The 27,913-nt window shown below is 42.6% G+C and overlaps 1 protein-coding gene across 2 annotated transcripts in view; it reads left to right on the top strand.

Moving 5' to 3' along the window:
- lrp1aa (low density lipoprotein receptor-related protein 1Aa) overlaps window positions 1–27,913 on the top strand; it is a 100,696-nt gene that overhangs the window by 4,341 nt on the left and 68,442 nt on the right. For both annotated transcript variants that reach the window (XM_028998440.1, XM_028998441.1), the window contains exons 2-3: window positions 13,305–13,427; window positions 25,655–25,792. In XM_028998440.1, the coding sequence (XP_028854273.1) occupies window positions 13,305–13,427; window positions 25,655–25,792 (261 nt within the window). The remainder of the gene's footprint in view (window positions 1–13,304; window positions 13,428–25,654; window positions 25,793–27,913) is intronic.

Consider the following 27,913-nt stretch of genomic DNA (forward strand, 5'->3'; position numbering starts at 1 on the left):
ACTGAAACCTTTAAATAAATCAAGCAAAAAATTTTTTTGTTTGATAACCATTTTAGCCGGTTTTATTGAGTGGACAATGATTTACAGTTCTTATTTAAACTACTCTTACTGAGTAAATGTAAGTAACTTTTAGCAAGTTGGCTTTTTTTTTTAAAGTGCGTGGCTTACCATTCCAGTCGTTGATCCCACTGGATGTCGGGATTTGGTTCTAAATGGTTCGCAAGGTCACAGCTCTGCGCTTCTCTCCTACAAGTAATATATATTAACCCTTCGAAGTGGTCGATAATGCCGCTGTGACCGTCGTGGAAAGCGGTTTAGTGGATTCTCCTTGGCTTAGTGGGAACTTTACTGCTCCGTATCTTACAGTCATGTTGCTTTGGTAGCTCGTCCCCGCTTTGGCCGATTGAGCGGAGTGGTGGTAGGCCTGCCGTGCAGGGGCTGGCCATTGCTCTTTTGGAGCTGGAAGATTTAAAGTGGAAAGAGTTTGGTCAGGGGCCCATAGCTGTGACATTAGTCATCTGCGCTGGTTTAGGTGGAGGAAGAGGCGGGCTCGGTTGTTTTTTGAAGCGTCACAGTTTGTGGATGAGAGGAGGATGGAGTCTGGGGTGCGAGCGAGGGAAAATCCTTGGGCGTAGAGATTAGGGAAGATGTTGGCCAGGGCGATAAGATGGTCGCGGGCTGAGAGGGGCGGGAGCCGGGCTGTCTGGATACGAGCGTCGGTGTTAGGAGCACCGAGATAGACGAGAGTCTGGACGTGTGGGAGGGGGAGGGAATTTGGGTGTTTTGTGAGAGATGTGCCCCTTCAGACCAGCGCAGCTTCTCCCCTCCGTTTCACGCGCTGCCCGGATAAGCCTGAAGTGAAGGATGATGCCCACCAACCTACCCAGCGCTGGGTGAGCGGGTAGCAGTAGGTCCGGTGCCCGCGCCTCGCGAGCGCATCAGAGGGCGGGTCTCTGCACGCAGGTGGGGGTGCTGGCCTGTAGACGGAGATGTGTGGTGACATCGACTGGAAAATCACTGCTGATTAAATTGAGCAAACAGCGCGTCTGTGTTTTGGCGCTCCCCTGCGGTCTCCCGATGAGTCATACCGGCTGCCGCAGCAAGCGCGGTTCCGGCGATCTGGGCTCGGCTCGTCGGCCTGATCCCGATCTGGCAACACAGCCCACAATCCTGCCTTCACTAGTGCTCCTCTAGTGTTCCCCTGCATTGTGTTTGATCATAATAACACGTGTTCATGGTGCCGTCGGTCATTTTAGGAGCATGCCGCCTACCAAAATCCAGACCGACTATCAGTTCTTTTTATTGAGAATTTTGAGAATTATTGACATTCGTTAACAGCCCCAACGCTCTACACTACGTCTAATATAGCGTAATGTCCCCATAAGCCTTTTTAGTAGCTTTTCATCATATCTGTCTTTATTTCTCCGTCCTCTTTGGTGCTTTATTCTTCATTTTGTAAAAATATCAGATTTCATCAATTTATTAATTTCCTGTATACCAAAAATGAATATTTTTTTTTTATACAGTTTTATTTACTGATGCAGGGTGTTTAAAATTTCTGCATTTTTTTCATCAGCTGCCTATAACTGTAATTCCTACTTAATTTGACATCTGGAGTTAATACTCAGGCTGCTGAGCTAATCTTCGGAATTAGTGGTGAAATGTGTTTGTTGTACTTGTATTGTACTTGTTTTGAGTTGTTTACCTGCTAGTCACATTTTTGCATAGAAGAACATGAATGAACATCTCCGAGAAACCACGTCACCCCAAAACCAATGGGAACCATCTCTTTGATGAGCTACAATTTGAACCATCTTGGATTTCTTTACTCACTGGCGTCTCTGTGCCACGGAGACTAGCAGTTTTTCTGGGCAACACCCATCATTTGGGCAGAAGTTGCATTAGAATATCAGTTTGAAGGTCAACTTGCTTGTTCTTATCCAGCCACCATATGGTTTCTGTAATGATGACCTGTACATAAAACTTTCTTGTGAGGAAAGTTTGTGGTTTTACCAATTTATTTTAATTGAAACAAACCGAAGCGGACCTCATTTTGTGTAGTCTACGTGTAGGCTTTAATTTCCTTACATGCCACAAGTTGGTGGATCGCTTCCTCATCCTTCATACCTAAACTAATGACGAACAACTGTGTGTGGAGGTCTACATTTCTTGTGTATTTTCCATTGCTGATTTGGTCGGACAGTGATCCCACTCTGGTCTGCACAAACTCATGTAATGTCTCCAGAAAAGAGACACTTTTGTTTTTGAAGGTTAGAAATTAGCCTCAATTGAGGAGATTTCTGTAGTTAATGCGTTAGTCTCGCGTTTTTGACACTTGGTCTGCCGCTTGGTTATGTGTCAAGTTTATTTGCGCTCTGTCCTCTGGATCCTTGCATAGACGTGCCCACAAATGACCAACCTGTAGTGGAACCAATGGTTTTCTTACAGGTATTGCTTAGGCTGTGCCATTCACACCTGGACAGCTGAACATACACTGCTTATTATGGGACTTGGGATAATGAACAGTGGGCTGCTCCTTGGCATCGTTTGTTGTAACCTAAGGCCACACTCTGAAGTGCGGTTGCGCTGTCTTTTTCCAGGCAGCTTGTGATGAATGTTGTGAATTATTGTTTCCCGGCTGAGGAAAATGCAAGTTTAATTAAAACACATTTTATTGTCTTCAGTTTTAAGTTGAAAGCATCTCACTACATTATGATCACTTCCACCATATAAGCCTCACTATTTGATATTTATGATGAACAGAGTTTAACCTCACGCCTACTTTCACCTACTTTCATAGCTGATATAGCTGAAAATCAAAGCATAAGGTCACGAAGGCTGAAGGTCAAAGCTAATTTACCCAATCACTGACTCATTTAATCCGGTGAGACGTGGTATAAAGTATTGTGTGTTTAATTTGAGTAGTGATCTCTCATGCTTATAACATGCATCAACACACTTCCCCCATTAGCTATAATATTCCCACTGCACAGAAATCAGGCAGTGCTTTGTGTCAGTAAGACATGTGAATTGTTATTTAATTGCTTGAGAGCCAATTAATTGCTAATCAAAGCATATTTCATTGCATATTAAAATGTTTAATTGAATGGTGTTGGTGGTGTCTTCAAAGGCTCCATGGTTTTGCCTCCCCCTCTATTTGCAGCCTGAAGTGGAAGTGACCGTAACCCTGTGGAGGTCAGTGCAGGCCTCAGCCTGACTGCTAAAAGTCATCGTGATGCCGTTCACCCGTTCGACACTCAGCCATTCGCCGCACAAACAGGGAAATAGACATAAATTATAAACAGACCCAAGCTGCCGTGTGTTGACCAGACAGACCGGAGAACTTCATGATGTAAACCGTTCACAACGACTGATGTAAACAAGTGTGCCGAGTTCGTGCATTCTCGCAGCATTGGGCTGCTGGCCTGAATCTGTGGTCCGCCGATGGATGCCTGTGTGATGTAACTTTCCAATACCCTAATTGTGAATGTGCACAAGGAGGCGTGGAAAGTACATATCAAAGCACGGCTGTGCGATATGGCAAAAAAATCATATTGCAATATTAATTTAACTATACACTGTAGACTGAATATATTGTCGTATATAATTTTAAAAGTACATATAAACGGAACTGGTTTTGAAAGTGTATCGCGTGCTCATAGCAAAGACACTGCAGCAGGGGATAAACTTTTTTCAGATACATCAGCATACAGCATAACCGTATACCGGATAAAACTATTCTACTGAGAGTGGACTTTGTCACACCCATAAGGCCAGTGAAATACCTGGTATTTAAATGAGGCGATTGGGTGCACTGTCAGTACCCAGTTGCAGACACAGAACCGATTGGGCAAGTGGGGCAGAGACACGTGCTGCACTAATCAAACCCAGAAGCATGCAGTGCACAGTGACCGATACATTCCAGACAGATTGAAGGAATTTATTTTATTTTATTAATTGGTTCCATGGTTTATACCATTTATACCACGCAGCCCCACATCAAAACACCCAATATGTTCTTACAAGGCATGCAAGCTGTGTTGCCATTTGTTTTGCTGAGCAACGACCGTATAAATATGATGGTAAAATCAATATTTAAATTGAGGCTATAAATTGGTTGCATGCATATGTGCATTTCAGAAACATTTTAAAGAGATATGAATCGACCTTTTAGCCTAGAACATTTTATAAATCGCTGTTGTCAGTGTCACATTTCTGTGGGCCGAAGAACGATGCCAGAGCTTCTTTGGCCGGCGCTCAACAGACTCTCTGAAATGGTTGTGTGCTGTAAGATTAAGTGGCCTGAGTGTAGCGGGCCTTTTGCCAGGCATTTAAATGTAATGCTGTCAAGACTGAATGCGATTTGTTTGCGTTGTTTTATTCATCTGGCTGGTGTCCCGTTCGCAGATTGTGCAGTTTGATTTGCGTTTAGACTTTTCTGGAATGTAACTTAACAAGAATTATTATATATAATATTTTTTGCAAATATTTGCTCAATGTCAATTAAAAAATCCAATTTAAAGTGGATGAACTTTTAATTTATTATTATTATTTTTTTTTTTTAGCATTACAATAAAGATGGTGGTTTAGAGTTTTGCTGATTTGTGTAATGAATATTTACTGGTAAAATGGAAAATTTCAGTATCCCTCCACAGACACAATTTCACTGTTCCTTTGATGTCATTTTAATGAATGTGCATTTTTGTGCATTTATACGGTTTCTATAAGAGGCTCAATGTCCTTTTACACAACTGGCAACTTTGTGCTAGAAAGATCAGTCAGAAACTTGTGGCCTGTTCATAAAACATTCACCGCAGCCTCCAGTCTGCATTTCTTTCTTGTTGCTGGGTTCTTGTTTGTTTGTTGGGAGCGTTAGAAGTCCTTTACAGCCTCATTTAAGAGCTGCAGCTGGTACAGGAGGCTCTATTTTCTTCACGTTTTCTCCCCCTTCCTCCATTTCGGTAATCTGAAGTAACGTTTGGCAGAAAGAAAGCTGGAGGAGGAAGAGGTGGCGTTGAATCCGCAGCTGAAACGCTTCATGAGACCGCGCAGAGGTCAGCCATGGTGGCTTTAAACACAGGGCGTTGGGGGGGGCAGGTCCCCTTCACTGTACCCCTGACCTCCCCGCTCCCCCAGTCTGCCCGCTTGCTCCATCCTCGGTCTCGGTCACGGCTGTTTGCGTGGCAATTACTGATCAAGCTGGCTTCTGTGGTCTGGAGGAAATCACCCAGGCAGAGAATTCGACTGGGCTGTCCTTGTCAAGGGAGAACTCTGGTGTTTTGTGTCCCCACCCCTTGTTTCAGAAGAAGCCAGTCGTATTTTGTTTCAAGGTCAAGGGTATCAAGCTTGTTTTTTTTTTTTTTTTTTTTTCCCCCCTTCGTGTTCTTACATTCTTGGATTTCCATGTTGAGATCACAGGCTGTAGCACTCACAGTGCACAAAACTTTCCAAATATCATCCATAACAGCCTTAACCACAGTGTGCCGAAAGAACGAAACAAAGCCTGGAGCCTTTAGAAGGCCTGGAGTTCCCAGATTTAACAAAGTGTGATGGGGTCACCAGTGAAAAATGACCTCCGGTTGGACAACTTGTACATAGTTTTTTTTTTTTTTTTTTTTTTTGTCAAAATAGGAATGTAGCTTCATCACAAAGCTCTAATGTTTAGTGGCCAGATACAAGCTGGACACCCATCTGTAGACTAAACCAGGCCTGCTGCTGTCTCAACTGTGAGTGTAAAACTGTTGTGAAATTACTTCAATATAAAAGGACATTTTAAAGCTCTCAAGAGCATCCAAACAGGTTATTCTCACAGATAGACGCATGTACTGCAATCACTCAAGGGTATAATTAAAAAGTTCCGTTTTTCAGCAAACATTTATTCTCAGATTTATGAGACAGTTTAAATTGTGGTCCGGGTGCCACCCATGTTCTTCTTTTCTTTTGTACTGTGTTATAAGGAGTACACAGGCAAAGACATATTGATTCCGTTTTTATAACCAGCACAAGCGTAAGTGTTATCAGAAGCACCATTATTGTGCAAATGTCAGCATGAAAAAAAATTGGTATTAATGGGGAACTTGCTCATGTAAATGTTGTGGTGTAAATCTCTTAGAATATCTAATTAGCTGAGCCCTATTTTGGCAAAATCCTGAGAATGTGATATATATATAGACATAAATGTTTGTTTTTTGTGAAGCACACTTTGATTTATTATAATATATTACACATTAAACGGCGAAAATCCATCTAGGCTGCAAATGGAGAACTACGACTGTGCTGATTTTGTGTTCTATCAATGTTTAATATGATTCTAACCATACGCTAGAAGAAAGACCAGATGCTTAGGCCTCAGCAGGGTTCGGGTTTTGGTTTCAGTGCCGTCTATGGTATGTATGTCCACGGTACAAAAAATAGTTTATTCCTGTAAGTTTAAGAAATTGTATAATTGTAAAATATTTGACAGGGAAAAAAGTTAAAAGCCTTGAGCCTTGAAGCTTGACAGTGGGGCGTGACATGGCTTCACGTGCCCCAAGGATGTGGGTTCGAATCTGGGTCCCAGCTGTATGTGTGTGCGGAGTTTGCATGCTCTCTGTGTTGCGCTCCGGTTTCCTCTGGGTTCTTCGGTTTTCCTCCAAAGGCACGCAGGTTACTAGAACAACAACATTTAGTTCTTATTTAGCCCAAAGTCACATACTACACTAGGTGGATTTGGCATCCCAAAAGTTGGTGCTCTGCCCACCCAGCACATAATGTCCCATTTTCGGCTTTGGCACCCATGACCCTGATATTGATTTAGCAATTGTGGATATTGTGTGAGTACATAATAATATTCGCCCTTTTTTTCGCCCTTATTAGGCTCACTGTCCTGTGTTTACTGTATCAGTGTGCACAGTAATGTTACACTGTCCAGTAACATATGCCTGATTTGCTGTTGCTTGCTTGCTTGCTTCCTCCCTCTGTTTAATATTGGTGTGTAACTGGTATGTAAAATGGAGCATGCATTTGACTAGTGTTGGTTAGAGCTGCTAAATGATGTTTTATGGGGCATGAGCCAGGGAAAGGGACACCGGGGGGTGTGGGGGGAGAAATGTGAGCTGGGGCTGCAGCACGGGGCTTGTTTGGATAGGGGGGGGTCACATCCTCCGTGCCTGATGGACTTCTTCCTGGGACACAGTGCCTGTGACTGTGTTTTTGGAGAAGGGTCGAGTGTGCAGAGGCGTGTGTGTCCGTGTCCTGTCTTCTATGTCTACACCTTCTGCTTTTTTTTTTTTTTTTTTAAGAATCCCTTTACTCCATCCTTCTCTGCGATTTTTAAAACCAGGCATAAAGCCCCTGGAGGGACCTCCTCCTCTGTGACCACCTCCCCTGCTCTAGAGCCCCCTGTTTTGGCATTTATTGCATAATTCACTGTTCATTTGGAATTTGCCATAAGCCAGGTGCTCAGAGGGGGAATGCATTTTTCATTTCAACCAACTGTAAATTTCACATTTCCTGTCGAGGGGATATATTCTCTTAGTCAACAGAAGAGGGGCATCGGGTCAGGGGAAACTCCAGGAAAAATGATTCCACTTGACAAAAATCTCAGTAACTGTAATTATACTGTGTGTCCATTGGCAATAAATTCCAAAATTTGCTGATTGCACCGTGACCTGCCACGTGTTTCTCCAGGTGAATATGGATAGAGGTTACAGATGAGATTTACCACTTAACACTCAAAGATGGTTCCAATGCAAGCCATTTACTCAGGATCCCTATATCCCTATATAAATCTTGTTTAGAGTAATACTACTTTCTGTGTTGGGGAGTTTGTGGTGTACATATCAGTGCCTGATAGTGGTTCATTCAACCAACTCCAAAAAGTACCCTTTCTTACCATTTTCTTATATATGCAGCGTGTGATGTGTACAGGAACGTCAAGTTAGTCACCAGATCGCATTTTTCACGAAAATCTTCAACAACCAGAAGCATATATCAGCAGATTACTCAGAATTCTGCACACTGTATGAAAATCTCAGCAGATGCCATTTGGTGCCTTATTCCATGCAGTTGTGAGGAGAACTGCAAGACCATTGACCATTTAAACTCTTTCCAGAAAGGCTGCATGAAATGCCAACAAGATTACGGTCAGTCGTGATATTCAAATTCTCAACCGTAAAAATATCCATAATCTGAAAACAATTTTTTATGTGTCCCTGCCTGTCTCGTTCCTAAGTCTGCGGGTTTAAGAAACGTGACTATGGTGTGGAGAGGAGGAGGTCCGCTGTTACACACAGAAAGTATACAAACGGTGCTTTTATTCACAGTGAGCCAAGATGTACAATAAAACAGCGGACTCAGCACGGATAACCAACATCAGAACAGCATAAAGGAAGAGGTAGAGCGGATAACTCAAAAGTTATCAAAACACACAAAGCTAACAAGCCCACACGAATGAGCTCCCAAACGGCGCTCCTTGCAGATCCCTGTGGACCCTGGGGACCTCCCAAAAGAGTAAGGGGCTAGCAGACCCTGGTGACCTCCCGAGGACCATCTGAAATCCCTTTACATAGGTGGAGGTGACCAACAGCCAGCCACAGAGAACATGCGGGAGCCTACGTCCCGGGACGCAACCCTGCCCTTCTGGTAATGTATGCAGCCTGACCGCTTAAATCGGTTGTTCCCCCATAATTACCGTGGGAACGATCATGCTTGCTTCTCCGGTGTGTGAAATGAATAGGATCTTCTGTCCGGGCCACTGTTAACTTTCATTTGTACCGCCTTTCAGTTTGTCCCCTGGATGACTTCTTCCAAGCTTTTAAGGCCGTTGTTTGTGTGACTATAGGCCATCTTGGAATGGTGCCACTGACTTGTTACATCGCGGAACATCTGTTCTTTTTTTAAGTGGCTGGTTCCTCAGCTTGCTGTTTTGTTATGGTGATATAAGTGCCAGTAATAGCACCAGACAGGGATTTAGGGCTGGTTTCTGGTTGAGTAAATAGAATTGTGGAATGATAAGCTTTCGACATTATTACGTGAAATGGAGCAGCCTCCTGTTTCCTGACACAACTGCAACTTCCCCGAACTAAATCCTGAATGGATTTACAGTGGCCTGCAGCATTCATGTCCGCATTCATCTATAATCAAAGTTAGCAATAACTCAATATTATATCTGACTTTCATGATATATATGAGGTGGAGAAAAAAACAAACTACACTTTTGGTGGCCGATTACCTGGCCTGTTATTTATAAATGATAAAATTTTAATTGTCAACCTCATAACAGATTTCTACCACCGAACCCTTTGGCAACATTAGAACAGGTACAAGCGAGATGGTAAAATCCAATGTCAAAGGCCATAATGAGAGAAGATATATTGTACTGGCATCTGGCATCCCCGCTCACACCATCTCACCGTCGTTTATCCACTGTACTTACCGCCAGTCTACTGGTGTTACCTCCTGACCTTTATCTTCGACCTCCCCAGTGGCCACTCTGGCACTGGAAACCTGTTGAAGTTTGGTCCATTGACATATAGGCAAATGTTTGAAAACCTTCAAAACCTTCTAGATTTATTTTTTTTCCCCTTATTTTCTTTCTTTGTACATATATGTGTGTGTGTGTGTGTATGTGTATATATATATGTATTAAAGTGACGTGCAGAAGTGTGTTATTGCAGTTTTTGCAGTTTTTTTTAAGTATTCCAATTCGCACAGAGTCACTTTTCTAAGACCTGTGTTGAATGTTCTAAATCTCTGTGTACACGGCTCAGCCGTGGCAACGTCAAGCCTGTCCTTTCTGTGTGTGTGTTCATTCAGCGCGGTCTGGCGTGCCAGAATATCCTCGATAAAGACCCCCTTCATGGCCTCACTGTGGTGGAATGCGCTAAAATAACTCTTAAGCCCCGGTTTATTTGGAGAACACACAAACAAATAAACAGCGTTTCGGTGGTCACCGAAAAGAGAAGCAGGCCTCTTGCCTGTAATGCTTGCCGTGTCACTTTTCTTGAAAGGTTTTTTTTTTTGTGCGTTTTTCTTACGACTGTAAAACACCCTGTGTTAGAGTATTCCTGAACATTCCATATTCACTCAAAGCAAGGACATAGGAAACATTCTTACAAATACCTGTCTGTAGTTTTGCGTGGAAAAGACGCTCCCTGACCCTACATTAGGCTCTAATTGCTGTGCAGTGATTTGACGTGACGTAGTTCCTGTTTTAAAATCTTACACTGAGAGACCTACACTCTTCCTCTTCTGCTCTCCTTCTGACTCTGGTGTAGTTGTACCAATATGCCCTTATAAAATAATATCTTATATTCATGATGATCGAATCCTAATTAAACCAATCTGTGTGCAATAACCATTAAATATAGATGAACCAATGCCAGTTGATATCCAATAATAGTGTTTTTCTTGTTGTGTTCAGTCCTTAAACTTTTTTCACTTTAATTAAAAGACTTTGAAATGCCATTTGGTTCCAATATAAAAATAAACACACACACACACACACACACACACACACACACACACACACACACACACACACACACACTTAACATTGTATTAACATTTAGGGCACTGTTTTTAACTTGGGACATTTAAGCCCCAAGAGTAGGGCTTAGTTATGTCGGGTCAAAGATTTACATAAATAAATAGAAAAAATGAGAAACACATTCTTTAATGATGAGGATATAGCATGTGAAACAACTGTCATTTTATACCAAGTTTCTACAGACAAAGTAAAGGGAATTTGATTTGTCTTCGTCCAGAAGAAATCGTAGCTGCCAAGTGGTTCTTGTTTATTCTGTTTATGTAAATGCTAAGCCTGTCTTACCTTACACTAGCAAACAAGCCCCACCTTTATCTTGTTGTGCTGTGCTTAGCACCAGATTAAATGTAATAGTGATGTATATTCTGTATACTTCTGTTCAGAACATGTCCATAAAGGCTTTTGATCTGCATTCACCCCTTTGTTTTACGGTTTCAAAACACACAGTTGCCAAGGCTTTCTGAATCATTAAAGTGTGTGAGCAAAAGCGGGGGCAGCTGGGTAGCAGCTAGGTAGCAGCTAGGTAGCAGCTAGGTAGGAGCTAGGTAGGAGCTAGGTAGGAGCTGGGTAGCAGCTGGGTAGCAGCTGGGTAGGAGCTGGGTAGCAGCTGGGTAGCAGCTGGGTAGGAGCTGGGTAGCAGCTAGGTAGGAGCTAGGTAGGAGCTAGGTAGGAGCTGGGTAGGAGCTGGGTAGGAGCTGGGTAGCAGCTGGGTAGCAGCTGGGTAGCAGCTGGGTAGGAGCTAGGTAGGAGCTAGGTAGGAGCTGGGTAGGAGCTGGGTAGGAGCTGGGTAGGAGCTGGGTAGGAGCTAGGTAGGAGCTAGGTAGCAGCTAGGTAGCAGCTAGGTAGCAGCTAGGTAGCAGCTAGGTAGGAGCTGGGTAGGAGCTAGGTAGGAGCTGGGTAGCAGCTGGGTAGCAGCTGGGTAGCAGCTGGGTAGGAGCTGGGTAGCAGCTGGGTAGCAGCTGGGTAGCAGCTGGGTAGCAGCTAGGTAGGAGCTAGGTAGGAGCTGGGTAGGAGCTGGGTAGGAGCTGGGTAGCAGCTGGGTAGCAGCTGGGTAGCAGCTGGGTAGGAGCTAGGTAGGAGCTAGGTAGGAGCTGGGTAGGAGCTGGGTAGGAGCTAGGTAGGAGCTAGGTAGCAGCTAGGTAGCAGCTAGGTAGGAGCTAGGTAGGAGCTAGGTAACCCTGCAAGATCAGTGAAGTACTTCACGGTACTGTGTTGATGGGCCGTGTCTCTCTTGTGAGCGGCCTCGCCGCACAGAATACATTTCTGGGATATTGCGCAGAACTTTTGGGGGGCCTCTTGGAACTTCTGTGGCGGGTATGTTATCTACATTTATGAGACTCAAGAGGAACTGGCTAACCGATTCTGACACATTAATGTAACAAAGTCGCATGTGTCCTGAATTTTGGGGCATCTGGTATTGGACCTAAACGAGACAAATATTGTTATTGATATCTGTATAAAGATAGTGATATCTGTGCATCCTATTAGCTCAGACATTCTCATCTTTTTACATGTTGATTAGAAAAATGCATAAAGTTTTCAATCAATTCTCTGGACAAATTGTTACCACGAGCCCAGAGAGTCTTTATGGTTTTGTCCTTTTTTCGGCACTCTGTTGATGTTCTTGTCTGATATGCAGTTTATGGAATAAGCCCTTTTTGGAGGAGGAGGAAAATATTTTTGAGAAACCCTGGATGGCCACGACTGCAAAAACGAATGCTGAACGTAGCCTGCGAAGTCACAAATAATTGCGACTGTGGCTTTTATTTGTGAATAAGCTCTGTCTGCTCCCTCTGATGTAAGCAGGCCAGCATTCAGACATTGCTGACAGTGGCATCTTGGCATCCCGCTCTGCCCATGCTTTGGAGGGGTGGAAGGGTTGACTGATCCTAAATCGTTTATTAGGAGCAGAAAAGACTGGACATGACTGTACTTCTCCATTGATGACAAGAGTGAATGTGGGTATCATGGTTGAATTTTGACAGTTTCCCCCAAAAAAAGTGTTTCAAGAAACGCAATTTAAAATTTTAAAAAATGTAAACTCATGAAACCTCCTGTTTTTGGCAGAATTGTCCTTTTTTTTTTTTTTTTTCCCCCGTCTCTTTGTTAATCAGGGCAGTTGGTAATTTGTGGCATGCACCTTGGTTTAGAAAATTAACAAAAATGTATTTCCCCAACCACACACTACAAGGTGACATTTGATATCTTCAGATGTTGATGCTTCCCTAGCTGGAACGCAATAACTGGTGGTTGGGTGAGTAGTTGGCAGGGAGTCTCATCCATAACTAAGGACCACAAGAGGCAGCCAGGGAGACTGGCAAGCAGGCACCGAAACAAACTGTGAGACTGACCTGTAATGCAGCCTGAAAAACAGCCTTTTGAGAATGTACCCAGGTATATAATTCAGACACTGACATTCAATAACCTATCTGGGTTAATGGCTTCTAGAATGTATTAATGGATGCGGTAGTCTGGCTGTGCCTTAAAAGCTAACAAGATGCACAAAACTAACATAGGATTTTACAATTGGAAACCACCTGAGGCTGACTGCACCCAGAAATGGGATTGGAAAATGTGATACCCATTTCCCCCAAAAGTGTAATTGATGGCGTGTCAGTAGTGTGTGACCTTTCGTTCTTTACTTTACCTAGTGGCTTGACCGTTCTGCTCACCTGTGTCACTTTAATACCGCTTCATCTTGAGCATTCATCCTGAGCACTTCAGCATTGTGCAAATGTATTGAAAATATGAAAAATGTTTCCTCCCTTGTGCATTACAGCCCCGAAGACCTGCAGCCCAAAGCAGTTTGTGTGCAAGGATCAGGTGACATGCATCTCGAAAGGATGGAGGTGTGATGGAGAAAAGGACTGTCCTGACGGATCCGACGAGGCATCTGATGTCTGTAAGTTGGGTTTCTTTGAAAATGTTCTGACTCGGTAGTAACAGCCGGATTTGCACTACATTTCAGATGTTTGGACCCACCCACAAAAGGAGAAAATGTTTTACTGTCCTTTCAAAAGTATTCAATTTTGAAAAGGACAGCTGACTGTAGTAAATCTGTCTTTTTTGTTGATGCACAGATCTATTTGTTGATGCACAGATCATTGACATTCATTTTGCATGCTTGAAAGTGTGTTAGGACATATTGGGACAAAAGCCCATTGAGAAATATGAATGTGATGAGAAATAAATGTTGTTTTTGGGAGGGTTTGGACACCAAAAGAATGCTAGATGCTGTGGGTCTGTGTTGTGTTGATGGATGCAAGGCCTGCTAATTTTGATGATACTCATGAATAAATGAAATTATTATTTAAATTACACTTACAGAGGTTGCTGTTACCATGGTTTCTTGTAACATCTAAATCTAAATATAGGATTATTTGGCTAATTTCTGTGTGTGTCCAAAATATTTGGACAGTGACACAATCTTCATGATTTGGGATCTGCATGCCACCACATTGGGTTTGAAATGAAACAACTACAACAGAATTGAAGTGCAGACTTTAAGGTTTAATTCAAGGGGTTGAACAATAATAAATGATTAAACATGTAGGAATTGTGGCATTTTTATACAAATGCTCCTCATTTCAGGGGTGATTGTCTCTGCAACTCCTGGGTTGTTTTTTGCAGTATGTTTTGGATCATCGTTCATCTGTACTGTGAAACGCCATCCCTATACACTACAGAGTTCATCTGGCTGCTTCTGTCTTTTGCCACATCATCAATAAACACAAGTGACACAGTGCCATTGGAAGCCATGCATGCCCATGCCATCACTCTGCCACCACCATGTTTTACAGAAGATGTGGTGTGCTTTGGATCATGAGCTGTTCCAATTCTTCTCCAAAATTTCTTCTTCCCATCATTCTGGTACAGGTTGATCTTAGTCTCATCTGTCCAAAGAACGCTGTTCCAGAACTTTGCTAGCTCCTTCAGGTGTTTTTTGGCAAAGTCAATTCTGGCGTTTTATTTTTGAGGCTGATTAATGGTTTGCACCTAGTTGTGTGTTTACAGCAACAGCTTCCAAATGCAAATGCCTGACCTGGAATCAACTTCAGACCTTTTAACTGCTTAATTGATGACAGGTTAATGAGGAAAGAGCCCATGCAGCTTTGTTATTTTATTTTATTTTTTGCAGCCTTTTGAGTCAATTGTCCAATTACTTTTGGTCCCTTGAAAAAGAGGGGGTACGTCTGTAAGACCTAAACCCTTGCTCCAGTTTGGATGTGAGTACTCTCACATGCTGATTGATTGTGTGTAATGTAAACAGCTAAAATAGCAACGCTTGTGTCACTGTCCAAGTAGTTTTGGGCCTAACTATATACACAAGTATTATTGGTTTACTGGTGCGCTACCATCTGTTGTTTCTATACATTTTGTACGGTGCTGTATTTGTCATAATGCATATTTGCCTTTTGGTATTGTGCCAGCAACCTCAGCACATCGGTGATCAGTGATCACTGGAACACTGTTAAATAATTGAGTTATCAATGTTGGTTGCCAGAGCCAATCCAGTGACACAGGACTAGGATTCACTCAGGGTGGGGTGGCTGCTGGGCATACATACACACACACACACACACACACACACACACACACACACACACACACACACACACAGCCAGAGCATTCACTAACCCACTCACACCTACGGACAATTCATAGTCACCAAGCTAGAGAACCTGGAGGAAAAGCGTGCCAACACAGAGAGAACATGCAAACTGTGCACACACAAAGTCCAAGCCCGGAATCAAACTCACAAATCGGAAGGTGTGAGGCCACGTCGCTAACTGCCACGACACCGTGCAGCCAACCCTAATTCGTATTCTCCCAAACACCGTTTTCTTCCCCTGGGTTTTGGAAAGGATGCGTAAAGCAAAGGGCAAAAAGAATGGAAGGTTCTGTTGGGAATTCGCTGGCTTCAGGATGCTTTGTTACGAGAGCAGCATGAGTAGAAATGTCACGCCGATGTCTTTTGTCCAGGGGTGTGCAAAAAACGATTGACTTGAAGAGAACATACTGTACTGTTCAATTTGGAGTTTGTCATGTCGAGGCATTCGGCTTCCCCTACTGTCCTTTTGTGTAGATTGTGTGTCTGATTACCTCAAATACCAGCATTTAAGCTGCTGCTGTTGTAGCTTGTTTGGTGACCCATTACGGACTGTAAAACAAGGAGAGGACAGGAACGCCTACTTTGCCCCTAAACAGTGGGCCAAAACAAGAATCCTGTAGGGCCGTATATTTTTCTAGAATTTGAATGGGTTTTGCTTAATATATGAATCATAATTAACTATTATGACCTGTGACAAGAAATTGCAAAACAAAAGTGAAACAGCTACAAAAATGAATGATTAATATTTGTATATACCTATGTTAAAGGTCCCCTTTTTGCTTTTATATTGCAAAAGTGGTCCACTAATACTGCATCTTTCCAAAATTCAGCCATCGTGCAGAGTTACAGCCACTTTTATCCAGTCATACAATGAGATTTCCCCATGATGCGCCGTTTCAGTCTGTGTAGTTTAAAAAGCAAATGAGGAGGAGAGAGGTGGGAGGCCTATAGAAGTGAGTGGGCAGTCGTGGAAATTATTCATCAACACCATTCACCAACCACAATATACAAAGCATGAGAAAGGGGAGGTAAACTTTCTCCTTATGACATCATAAGGGGAGATATTCCAGATCCGGTTGTTTGAGCTGCTGCTCTCTGAACGGCAAAGCAGAATGACCAAAGCATGCTTTACACCTATCGAGGACCTTTAAATTGCAAATATAAAATTGGAAGTGTTATGTATTTTGTTGAATGTTCATTTAATGGTTATTAATTTTACATTTCATAACAATCAGCACCATGAAACAGACATTTTCATGCTCGCCACATTTTTTGGCAGCAGCTAATGAAAACCCCAGCAGTGCTTGTTTACAGCCGCTTTAGACCAAAGCAGATATTTTGCAAGCGGTCATCCAGTGCAGAGTGCTGATTTGGGTGTCCGGTAATAGAGCTTTTCCCTCCTGCTTTCTGGAGCCCTGCTTCCTTTTACAATGGCCCCTTTTTTTGCATCACATCTCTGGCCGTGGAAATAAAAGAAAGCTGATTACCATAAGTGCAAGTGTTGCTTGGAGATAAACAAGAAAGAACAGTGTTGTTAGGCCCACACTCGTAGTGCATGTTTAAGAAGGGGGAGGAAACGGGCTGTTAAGTGTGGCTAATCGCAGCGCTATCGCACCGTTTTACCCCCTCGTCCTCCTCCTCCAGCCCTTAATGTGAAATATTCTTATAATTTATGCTGTAAATGATCGCCTCCGTCCCCCCGTGTGAAAATGCTTTATAAAGTGCCACAGTTATATTTCAGGTGTTGATCGGCGCACCTCATAGAGGACATGGTCGTTTGGGAAATCCGTCTGGATGTAATAAATATGCGCACATGTAAAAGCCGATGAGGGTGGACTGGGTATGGGGGATACCGAGATCCCTGATAAGGCTGTCTGAAGCCTTGGGCAGAGGAACTTGCCAACGTCTGTTGTAAACCTACTGAAGAAACACGCGCGCACACACTATTGCATTTAACATTCTACTTTCAGATCAGTGCAAAGAAAACAATGCCGTCTTTCACGACTGCGGAACTGTGTTTGTGTTATTTAGTCATACTCAATAGATATGATTTTCTCAACAGATTTCTCTTTGTTTTGAGGAGCCCCACCCTGCACACATCCCCCTTCTTAACCCTTTGATGACCATGCAAGCATGAGTTATTTTAAATAAAAGGGAAAGGCGAGAAGAGGCGAGGAAACAGTCGGACTGTCAATCTGGAAGTCATTAAGCACCCGCTCAGAGGAATGGAGGAACCTGCTGTTCTTCCTGACCTGTTTTTCAGATGCTAAGAGGTCTGCTGAGGCCTGGATATCCCTCATTTTAGTATCTCCTGGATAAATATGTTTTAAAAAAAAAAAAACAGAAATCAACGTCTACAGTATAGTAAGTAAGGTGCTCAACTCCTTTGCCATCCTTTTTGGACTTTCTCTCACTCTGAATAATCCAGATGGGTATTGAGGGATATTATGAGAATTATTTCGTATTTTTGTGAAAGTTTGCTTTCTTCAGTAGATATATACTCTTCTGCACAGTGACATTGACTGGACTGTTCTCTCAGATCTCCCAGTACCCTCTTCCTGTACCCTCAATCCAAATAACTTCAGGCTTAATTTCCCCTGTAGGGCAAAGTAATGTGAGCATCTCAGATACTCACATCTGCTCATGCTGAACTGGCCTTTATCACTGACTGTGTGTATTTAGGGGCTCTTTGTGAAACGTGATGTGTTTTTCAAAAGAGAAATTACTTATCTGCACTATACCGCCTTTACACAAAATAATAGTGAGCAGTTCATATGACAGTACCAGTCATGTCTTCAATGAGTTATGTTGGCAGTTGGCCACCCAGAGAAGTTATCTGCCCTTTCAATAAAGATGTATTTATTTATGACAGCAGCACAAGTGAAAACTAATGTTCTCAATGTAAGAGTTGGTCCTCTTATCCAGATGCACCAGTTTAGTGAATGGGTGAGCCACGAAAGGGGTTTGTTTATTTATGCCGATGGATTTCACTGTGTCTTTTGTCAGAGAGGCCATTACCCGTGAAGTCAGCCTCTGTGCCCACTGCAGCTGCCCAAGCCTTTCTATGAGGGCCACCTTGGCACAATAGTCGGCTTTGTGCAAGAGCTACTGGGGTAAATCAGTTGGGCATGGAGATATGCTCCTGGGAGATCAGAATTGACACCTTTTATATATGCATGCAATCAGACTGCAAAATCCATACCCGTGTATGGCAGTCAGTATCATTTTAATTATCATTTCTATTATAGTTGCACATAGTTGCACACTATTATAGTTGCAACATTCAGCCATAGCATTTAAACTTCTGATTGGAAAAATGAATTGCATCTTGTTACATTAAATTGCAATGTGTGTTATTTTTATATATATATATATATATATATATATATATATATCACACACACACACACACACACACTCACAACTATTAATGTAAATAATATTTCATAGTAGCCTGGTTCTTTTGTGCATAAATGTAAAAACAATATATACACACTGTTATATTCATTTTACATGTCAAAAATTGAGGAAACTGATCCAAATGGCTCTTTCAGTGTTAAAGGTTGCCGTCCCCTAAGCTAGGCAATTGAGTTAGAGCATGTCAGTCTATGTAACCTCCATTTCTTTAACATCCCCTCTCCTTAATGTATAGTAGATTATAGGGTCCTACTAATCCTCTTTGGTGAATGTTTCACATTATTACAGTGGCATCTGGCAGTGGGGGAGTTCTTCAAGTGAACTTTTTATCATATGCCATCTTCCTGGTCAAGATCTACAAAGTGGTCCAAGGAAGAAAAAACGGTGTCCAAGGATCATTGATGCACATGGGGGACCACACAGTGCATTATAATTTGTGTGTAGAGCCCCTGCCTACCTGTGTCCACCATCTGCTCATGTCTAGAGTGGGCCTACAGTGGGCACTTTAGCATCAAAACCAGACCTCAGAGCAATGGTGAAGGTGGTGGTCTGATGAATCTTGTGTTTCTTTACATCTTGAGGATGGCGGAGTGTGTTTGCATCACTTACCTGACACCCGGATGCACTATGAGATGAAGGCAAGACAGCAGATGCTGTGATTGTTTTACTGGGAAACATTTAGTACTGCAATCATGTGGATGTTACTTTGACATGGATGTTACTACTCAAACATTTTTGCTGACCAAGTATACGCCTTCATGGAAATAGTTTTCTCTGATGCCAGTGCCCTCTTCCTGACAAAGTCAGAAAGGCTTTAAGAATGGTTTGAGGAACACAACAATGGCCACTTTTTTCAAGCTGTGTCATTGTGATACTTCATTGGGATACAACGAAATGTGTCCTCTGCTTTTAAACATCATCCTGAGGGAGCAGTGGGCAGCCATGACAGGCGCCCGGGGAGCAGTGTGTGGGGACGGTGCTTTGCTCAGTGGCACCTTGGCAGACCGGGATTCGAACCAGCAACCTTCTGATTATGGGGCCACTTCCTTAACTGCTAGGCCACCTTTTTTTTTTTTTCTTCTTAAAGCTCAGATAATGCGAGTGGTTAAGATGGTGGTTAAGCTGATAAGTGGGGAGTCAAAGGATTTTCATAAGTAATAGTGTTTCTTTTTGTTTTATCTACAGTTAATTACATGATATTTCATAAATTTCATTTTTCACTTTGAGATTATTTAACATGAATACTAGTCCCCTATCCTGTCTATGGTCAGGCAGTGGTTAGAAATTGCAATATCTATAAAGAGAGCTTTGGCCATTCTTTTTTGCCCTTCAGAGAGCGTCAGCTCGGGCGGGGTGATCTGTAATGTCTCACCTTATGTTGTCATAAGGGTGAAAGTGTATCTCCCCTTTCTCAGGTTTGAATTTCAATCTAATGCTGGCTTTCAACCATCCCTTCTTACGGTCACGGCACGCCAGTGTCTGCAGCAGCTGGCATCTGGCCTTTATAGCCACTTGACCAACACCTACGCAGTAAGTTGCAGCCTGCGCTGTAGTTAAAACAACCCCAGTGCGTGTCAGCTTCAGACGGGGAGTGGTTTTTATGTTGTGATGTAATTACTGTTTATCTGCCTTTTGCTTCTACTGACTTAAATATAGCGGTCTGTCTGTTAAAACCATTAGACCATTCTGTAATACATTTCTTCCTTTCTTGTTTATTTGTTTTTGTCCCCATCACTCATGTCATTCCAGTGTGGCCAGTAGAGTACAGCGTGTGGCAGATGGCCTCCTCCCTTTTCGGGGGGGGGGGGCACGCAGACAGATACCGTGAACGGAGACACCGGCGCCCGAGTACGGCAGGTAGCAATCAGCCCGCCTGTCCGGAGTTGTCACAGTGCTTGGTGGGAGCGGTGGGCCCACAGCGGCGCCTCAGCACCGGAAACCGGGTAGACTGTATAACCGGGCCGCTCCGATCGGTGGGGGGGGGAGCAGCTATTTAAACCTCCCCCTTAGCCTGTCATTACCTCCCTGGGATAGTGAGTGTGAGAGGGGCAGAGTCAGGGTATAACTGTTATTCCAGTGCCATAAAGAATCCGGGGGGAGGGAGGGGATTGAGGAAGTGAGCAGGTCCTGCTTTTCCCATTGGGTGTCAGGAGCAGCCACTCATGGTGCTAAAAGAACAACGCGGCGCAGCCGTGGCTCCGAAATGTCTCGAGTGGTGGCTCGCCGCCAGCAAGTGTCCGGACCTCAGGCTGCTCCCTGCAGCCGTTAGAGGAGCCGGTCGGCGCGGCCGTACGCGTTCACGAGATATGACAGCAGGGTGAAAGGGAGCCGCAGACTGGCACTGGGCCCCACGGCGCAGCAGCTCACACAGGCCCTTTTATGCCTCCGAATGGAAGCGTGTAGGGTGGTTTCAGATCCACGCCGGTATTATGTAATCTCGGGGGGGGGGGGGCATTGAGGGAGGCCGCACGGGGGGCAAGGGGGCCGTAAGGGGGCCAGAAGTGAGGGTTAGGTAAGGACCCTGGAGGCCAGTGATTTATAAAAAGTATTGAAATGGCCATGATCTCTTAATACACTTATGCGTACATGTAAAAAGAGGAGAGGAGAGGGGCCGAGACGGAGCGAGTCATTTTGCCCTGCTTACGACATCGAGACCCTTTTCGTCCAGGACCGAGGTTGCAAGACAAACACGTTACGGTTTCTGTGGCAAATAGATTATTTAACACATTCATTGTGGCGGCACCAAGCCTGATACCCCCCCCCCCTTCTTTTTCTCCCTGTTTTTCCACCGCTCAGCATTTGCATATCTCTGCTCTATAAGTGCTAATTAGTTCTTGCATGTGAGCAGATTGTCTCTCTGCACTTTATTCCCATGTTTTTTTATTTAAGTATTGTTTAGGGTTTTTTTTTTTTGTTTTTTTGCAATTAGTAAAGAACAGGAAGTTCTTGCCATTCTAGAATGTTTCTTCTAAGACAGACCAAAGGAATACTAATGAGAGAAGGAATCTTGGTTCATAGTTGCTTTTACAGCTGCAGAAATCCTCATATGTTGTAGATAAAATGGGGTTTTGTTCTTTATTTTGTTGTTGTTGTTTTTAATGTGAATGTTCCATTATTTCAAGTTTTTACAATAATTGTGAATGGAAAAATGTTCCTGTTACATTTTGTGAACTCAGGTTTTACCTACACATGTGAATGGGGTTTAGGTCTGGACTTTGAGCAAACCCTAATTATACCAGTTAATAAGGGGGGCAGTCTGTCTCTTTCTCGTGTGTGTGTGTCTGTGTGTGTGTGTTTACACAGAAAACACTTCCCCCTCTGCTTTCCTTTGATAAATGGGTGTCGGTGACTGCTCAGGAAGGAATAATGTGTAGAGAGGGTGAGGGAGGCCATGCCACTCCTACACCAATGACTTCCTCTAACCTCAGCCTGTTAGATTGTGTGTTTCCTTTCTTACTCTTTACTGCAGTGTGTGGGATGGATGGAGATAGAGAGCGAGAAGACAATGAAAAAGAACTGCATATCCGCTCTTTCTTAAATAGAACCCAACAGCCAAAACTGCTGCAGGCTCAATTGCCTTTCCAGATTTTTAGACACGTGCACAAGTTGTTTAGAAAACTGTTGCTGCACATTGAGATGTCATTTTGTTGATGTGTAAGGGCCTAAAATATGCATGAGTGCCCTATAGGGTTTGAATTTGAGGGCCCTAGCACAAGGGGATGTCTTTTTACATATATTGTATTTATCGTATGTATTTAACTAGACTATAACTGGTAAGTAATTCATCAAATTTTGAGCATAAGGGTACAAGGTGCCTTGTTTTACAAGATTTAGGATGTGTAACGCTTCGAACCAAAAACAGTCGGTACAGTAGCCAAACCTGGCTGCCCAGTGGCTGTGCTTCGGGCATAATATGACCTACTGAACTAGACACACGTAACGGAAGATGATTGCTTGCATGGATAAAGCTACTTCCTCAGTAGAACTAAATGAACTCTTACTCTCTCCGTCCAAATCACATACCAGCACAACGCACTTTTTTAGCCAAATGTAGATTTGTTTAAAAAAAACAACAATTGACATTTTGTGTTACTTTGTGGTTTCATCTAGTTAGAATAAAAAGTTCTTGCAACTATTACTATGCTTGTAGTCACAAGTTCAAGTGAATTGTAGCCCCTTATGTAAATTTGTTGTAAATCTTTTGCAACAAGAAAAATGTCTTGGATTTTTTTGTCCCCCTGCTGTGTCTGTCCCTTCGCCAGCTGCCTAAATATCTCCTTGAGCTGGAATGTCAGAGTGGAATATCTCAGTGTGGGGCCAGGATGGAGAAATCTGCGGCTCTGAACTGGAGAGGCACCTCTCTCCACCATTTTAAAAGTCTGGATTTTTAAAGCAAAGCAGGACATGCAGCAGGTAACATGGACCACTGAAACATGGACTCCAAGACGTTTGGAGGCATCTGGCACCAAGATGTTGGCTGACAAGTATTCAGATTTTTTTTTTGGTTTTGAAATTTACAATTGCTGCACTGTTCTTTTTCACTGGTTTTTAATTTGCGTTTTTGCTGAGAAAACACTTAATTTGGGATGTAAAAGGTTTCTTTACCCGGTAGGCCACCACTGCCCAACCGCTGCAGATGAGGCACGATTCATTCTTCATTCTTTGTCCTGTCAATCTACCGGAACTTTACCAGTGTCTGTAGCCACTTCCACAGTATTTCTGCTGTAGGAATCTTGTTCTGGAGTTCTGTTTTTCCCTCTTTCTTTGGCATGTTTCCTTTCTTGGCAAAATGGTCAACTTTGTGTCCATGTTGTGCTCAGCAGCTGATTTCCTTCTGACCCTCACATCCGGCCCAGCGGCACGCGGCCGTGTCACTGGGGCCCCGGGCCACGCTCACCATGTGATCCGTCTTATTCTACTGGGCTCCATGTGCCAAGAGGTCCATGGGCAGATTTGTGTGACCTCAAACAATCCTTTTGAGCCCGTATTACATCAAGAGGCTTACCGACCAGTCCACGGTGTCTAATACCAGAAAGAATAGAACTTAAGATAGTAACAGCTTTTATGAAGAAAAGATATGATACCAAATTCACATGATAGCTCTTTAGTTTTATGCTTCACATTGATTGAAAGGAAAGATTTTTTTATGCATCACATTAGATTGCCACACATACTCATTACATATTAATTTTAGATGTTGCACTGAGCACCTTTATATTATATGTCTCATATATACCTCAATGTACCTGATTCGGATTTTACTTTGGATCATTTGAGGTAAAGACAAGCGCAAAAAGGGTTTTGAAAGTTCTTTTACTAAATAAATAAAGGGTGTCCAGAATAAAACCTAAGTGCTTTATTTTGTTAGTGGTAGTTTTAATGGTGTAAACAGCATTTTATACTGAAAATTATTTCCTTTGAATAAGCTGACAGTACATTTCTGGGCAAAAGCCTTTTGAGGTTCTCTGTGTAAAAATTCTCAGATCACCAGTGAAAAAGGACACGTCTGTCCTGCTTTAAAAAGGCGCATCTGATTCACATTATCAGTGCGTTTCCACTGAAGCTTAGTAGCCCACTCTATAATAGACCACTGAGGAGCGCTTTTACTTCCTTTGCTGTTTTTTCTTCCGGTCTAACCTTATTATCTCTCCTCTTTGTCCTTTTACATTTTTTCTTTCTTTTTCTTTTTTTAGTTGCAGTTCTCTACCCTTCTTTGTTTTTTTTTGTGCTCTTTCTCTCACCTTTTTTCTTAGTTTTTTTTCCATTCATGTATGTTATTTCTCTCTTCTCGTTCTTCTACTTATGTTATTTTGAAATTGTTCAGCAGATGTGAGAGAAGCAGTAGGGGAGAGTCAAGACTACCTTTTTGTGAATGGTTTTCTGTGAGAAGGGCTCCTTAGTTGCTGGATGTTTTTGTGAAGACCTCTGAAATTAATTTAGGCCCCGGGCGGGGTAAAGTTCATAGTTTCTCTCTGTTATTTGCATATTTATGTCCTTTCCTAATTTGATGTGATTGTAGAAACTAATTAATTCCTGTGAGGGGTGGTTTTATTAATGTGTGTGTGCTTTCAATGAACTTTTGGTTTCAAAATTTTCAAAAAAATTCAACGTGTGTGTGTGTGTGTGTGTGTGTGTGTGTGTATATATATATATATATTTATATATATATATTCATAGAGCTCAAACTACGATGCCTAAAACCTGCAATGCAGCTCAATACTTCACACATGCTTCATGTTATCATGTGGCTTTCATTAGCTTGTAGACTGCAGCTAATGATTGTAATAAACTAGAACTTGTACAAACTTTATTTTCTGAAATATTTTCACTTTTGCCATTCGCTAATAACAGGATGTTATTTCTCTTGTGTAATAATTCTATTAAGGAGTCAGACACACAATAAAACCTTGTCTGAGATGACTCAAAGAGAAAACATATGATGCTGTGAGCCTTCATCTCCAGAATTCACAGACTGCCTGGAAATAACCTGTGCACTTCTTAACCTAAATGGAGAGAGGCTTATTATCCACAATTAGTCTCCAGTGGAATGCTGTGTTCACTAATGCAAGTTTGTCACTTTAACAAACCCTTTGCAATGATATTAGTTCAGCTGAGAATAGTTGCACATGCCTTCCTGAGACCAGTTTACAGTTAAATTCATTTGTCAGAAGCCCTTATCCAGAGGGACTTATAATCAGTAGTTAAAGGGTCAGTCCCCCTGGAAGCTGGAGATTTTTTTTTATGAATTTCCAGATGCAACTATTACAACTAGTCACAGGCTGTACATTTGGATTATTATTTGGTAGCATACTGCTCAGTTGGTAGTTTAAATCAACACTAATCACAGCGTAATGATTATGATTATTTCGATTTATACATTTATTTAATTTCAGTCTGTTTCATGCATAGGGTGACATTGTTGGATTATTTGAATCATTATAATAATAGCTAAATAGGCCAAGTTATGAATACTTCAGTGACGTCTCTTTGTCTTTTGAACAAGATGCAAGGACAAAGATTACTTTGCAGTAGAACTGCAAAATTAATTGACAGTGAAATGAAGCTGCCATAGCCTGACTTCTTGTTTCTCTTTATTGCAGGTCCCCACATCCGTATCTCCAAATGTCCCCCCAATGAGTATCAGTGTCTGGGAACGGAGGTGTGTATCCACATGAGCAAACTTTGCAATGGAGTCCCTGACTGCACTGATGGAGGTGACGAGGGCGCACACTGCCGAGGTCAGAATCTTTTTTTTTTTTTTTTTTTTTTTAAGATCTAAGATTTATGTACTTCAGTAATATGTGGGTGTTCATGAAGTTCCAAACTTTATTAATAAGCAGCTGAATCATTTTCAGGTTTATTTGAGTTAATTTTTTATATATGAGCAATATTAACCATGATTAACATATCTAAATACACACACACAGTTCAGGCCAAAAGTTTGGACACACCTTCTCATTCAGTGTGTTTTCTTTATTTTCATGACCATTTACATTGGTAGATTCTCACCAAAGGCATCAAAACTATGAATGAACACATGTGAGTTATGTACTTAACAAAAAAAGATTAAATAAATGAAAACATGTTTTATATTCTAGTTTCTTCTAAATAGCCGCCCTTTACTCTGATTACTGCTTTACACACTCTTGGCATTCTCTCGATGAGCTTCAAGAGGTCGTCACCTGAGATGCTTTTCCAACAGTCTTGAAGGAGTTCCCAGAGGTGTTTAGTGCTTGTTTGCCCCTTTGCCTTCACTCTGCGGTCCAGCTCACCCCAAACCATCTCGATTGGGTTCAGGTCCGGTGACTGTGGAGGCCAGGTCTCCACTTTTTGTTAAGTACATAACTCCACATGTGTTCATTCATAGTTTTGATGCCTTCAGTGAGAATCTACCAACGTAAATGGTCATGAAAATAAAGAAAACACATTGAATGAGAAGGTGTGTCCAAACTTTTGGCCTGTACTGTGTGTGTGTGTGTGTGTGTGTGTGTGTGTGTGTGTGTGTGTGTGTGTGTGTGTGTGTATAAAAAGGTTTCAGTGACAATACAACTAAAACAACCCTGTACCATTCTGTAAGTGTTCACACCTTCTTTTTCAGTTTTAGAATGGGCATAGAATTCTGTGTAGTATTTGCCTGGAATGATTTGGAATTAGTTGAAATTGACTGATTCTTTAGTTTGATTGTGGCCCAGTTTGTGGCCACACTGCTCTGCATACCACTGGTTTCCTCAAAGGATTATCCTGGTGCATAACTCCTGCATGCCATCTTGAATCTTGAGAGCGAGAGAGCAAACCTAGAGTTTAAAGTTTAAAGACTTTCTGATGCCATGATTAGCAGCCGCACCCCTCTCGCCCGACTTGTTTTGAGCACTGAGACTGGTGAATCACGCTGTGTGTGTGTGTGTGTGTGTGTGTGTGTGTGTGTGTGTGTGTGTGTGTGTGTGTGTGTGTGTGTGTGTGTGTGTGTGTGTGTGTGTGTGTGTGTGTGTGTGTGTGTGTGTGTGTGTGTGTGTGAGTGAGTGAGTGAGTGAGTGAGTGAAAGAGCGTAACATCTGGGCATGGGAAAAGGGTGTGAAGCGGCTTCTTCTGACATGTGGAAACTTTGCCTAATTCACACATACGCACACCACATTCACTTTCTTCCCCCGCCACCACCTTACCGGGTCACATGGTGCAGTGTGCAGTGGGGGAGAGCGTTGCAGATACAATGAAGTGCGAAGTTACAGTCCTGCCTGTTTCTCGTGTTTGTCACCTAAGACCAGACATGCTGCTTTTCTTTGATTTCAGATTTATCTGGTGAATTAAGTTCTTTTATAAACAGATAGATTTATGTATCATGTAAATATTTATGCTTTTCTTTTGCAATCCAAGTGATGGACACAACTAGAATCATAATGAACCATTTTCAGTGAAATAGCTTCTTTTACTAAGATTATGTGAACATCATGAAAGTCATGAGTTGGAATCTGTGCTCTGGCATCATGTCTGCGGAGTTTACGTACTCCCCAGTGTTGCTGCAGGTTTCCTTCCAGTTTCCACTAGGTGCATTGGTTACTCGGAGCAAGAACGCACAGGGATTTATGTGAATGACGTGGTCAGTGTTCCAGTGAGGACCGAATCCTTGCCCGTGAAGCTGATTTGAGCCCTCGCAGCAGGTTGTGAAATTCCTACCGCCTCATATTCACAGACCTGCCTCAGCTGCTCCGGAGTTACGGGGCTGCCAGCCTCAGATCATCTTTTACCCAAGCGAAGAGAAGAGAGAAGTGAAGTGACACACACAGCAGCACAGCACACGGTGCACACAGTGAAATTTGTCCTCTGCATTTAACCCATCACCCTGAGTGAGCAGTGGGCAGCCA

This window comes from Denticeps clupeoides, chromosome 12 (assembly GCF_900700375.1).
Source record: "Denticeps clupeoides chromosome 12, fDenClu1.1, whole genome shotgun sequence".
NCBI classification, from domain to species: domain Eukaryota; kingdom Metazoa; phylum Chordata; class Actinopteri; order Clupeiformes; family Denticipitidae; genus Denticeps; species Denticeps clupeoides.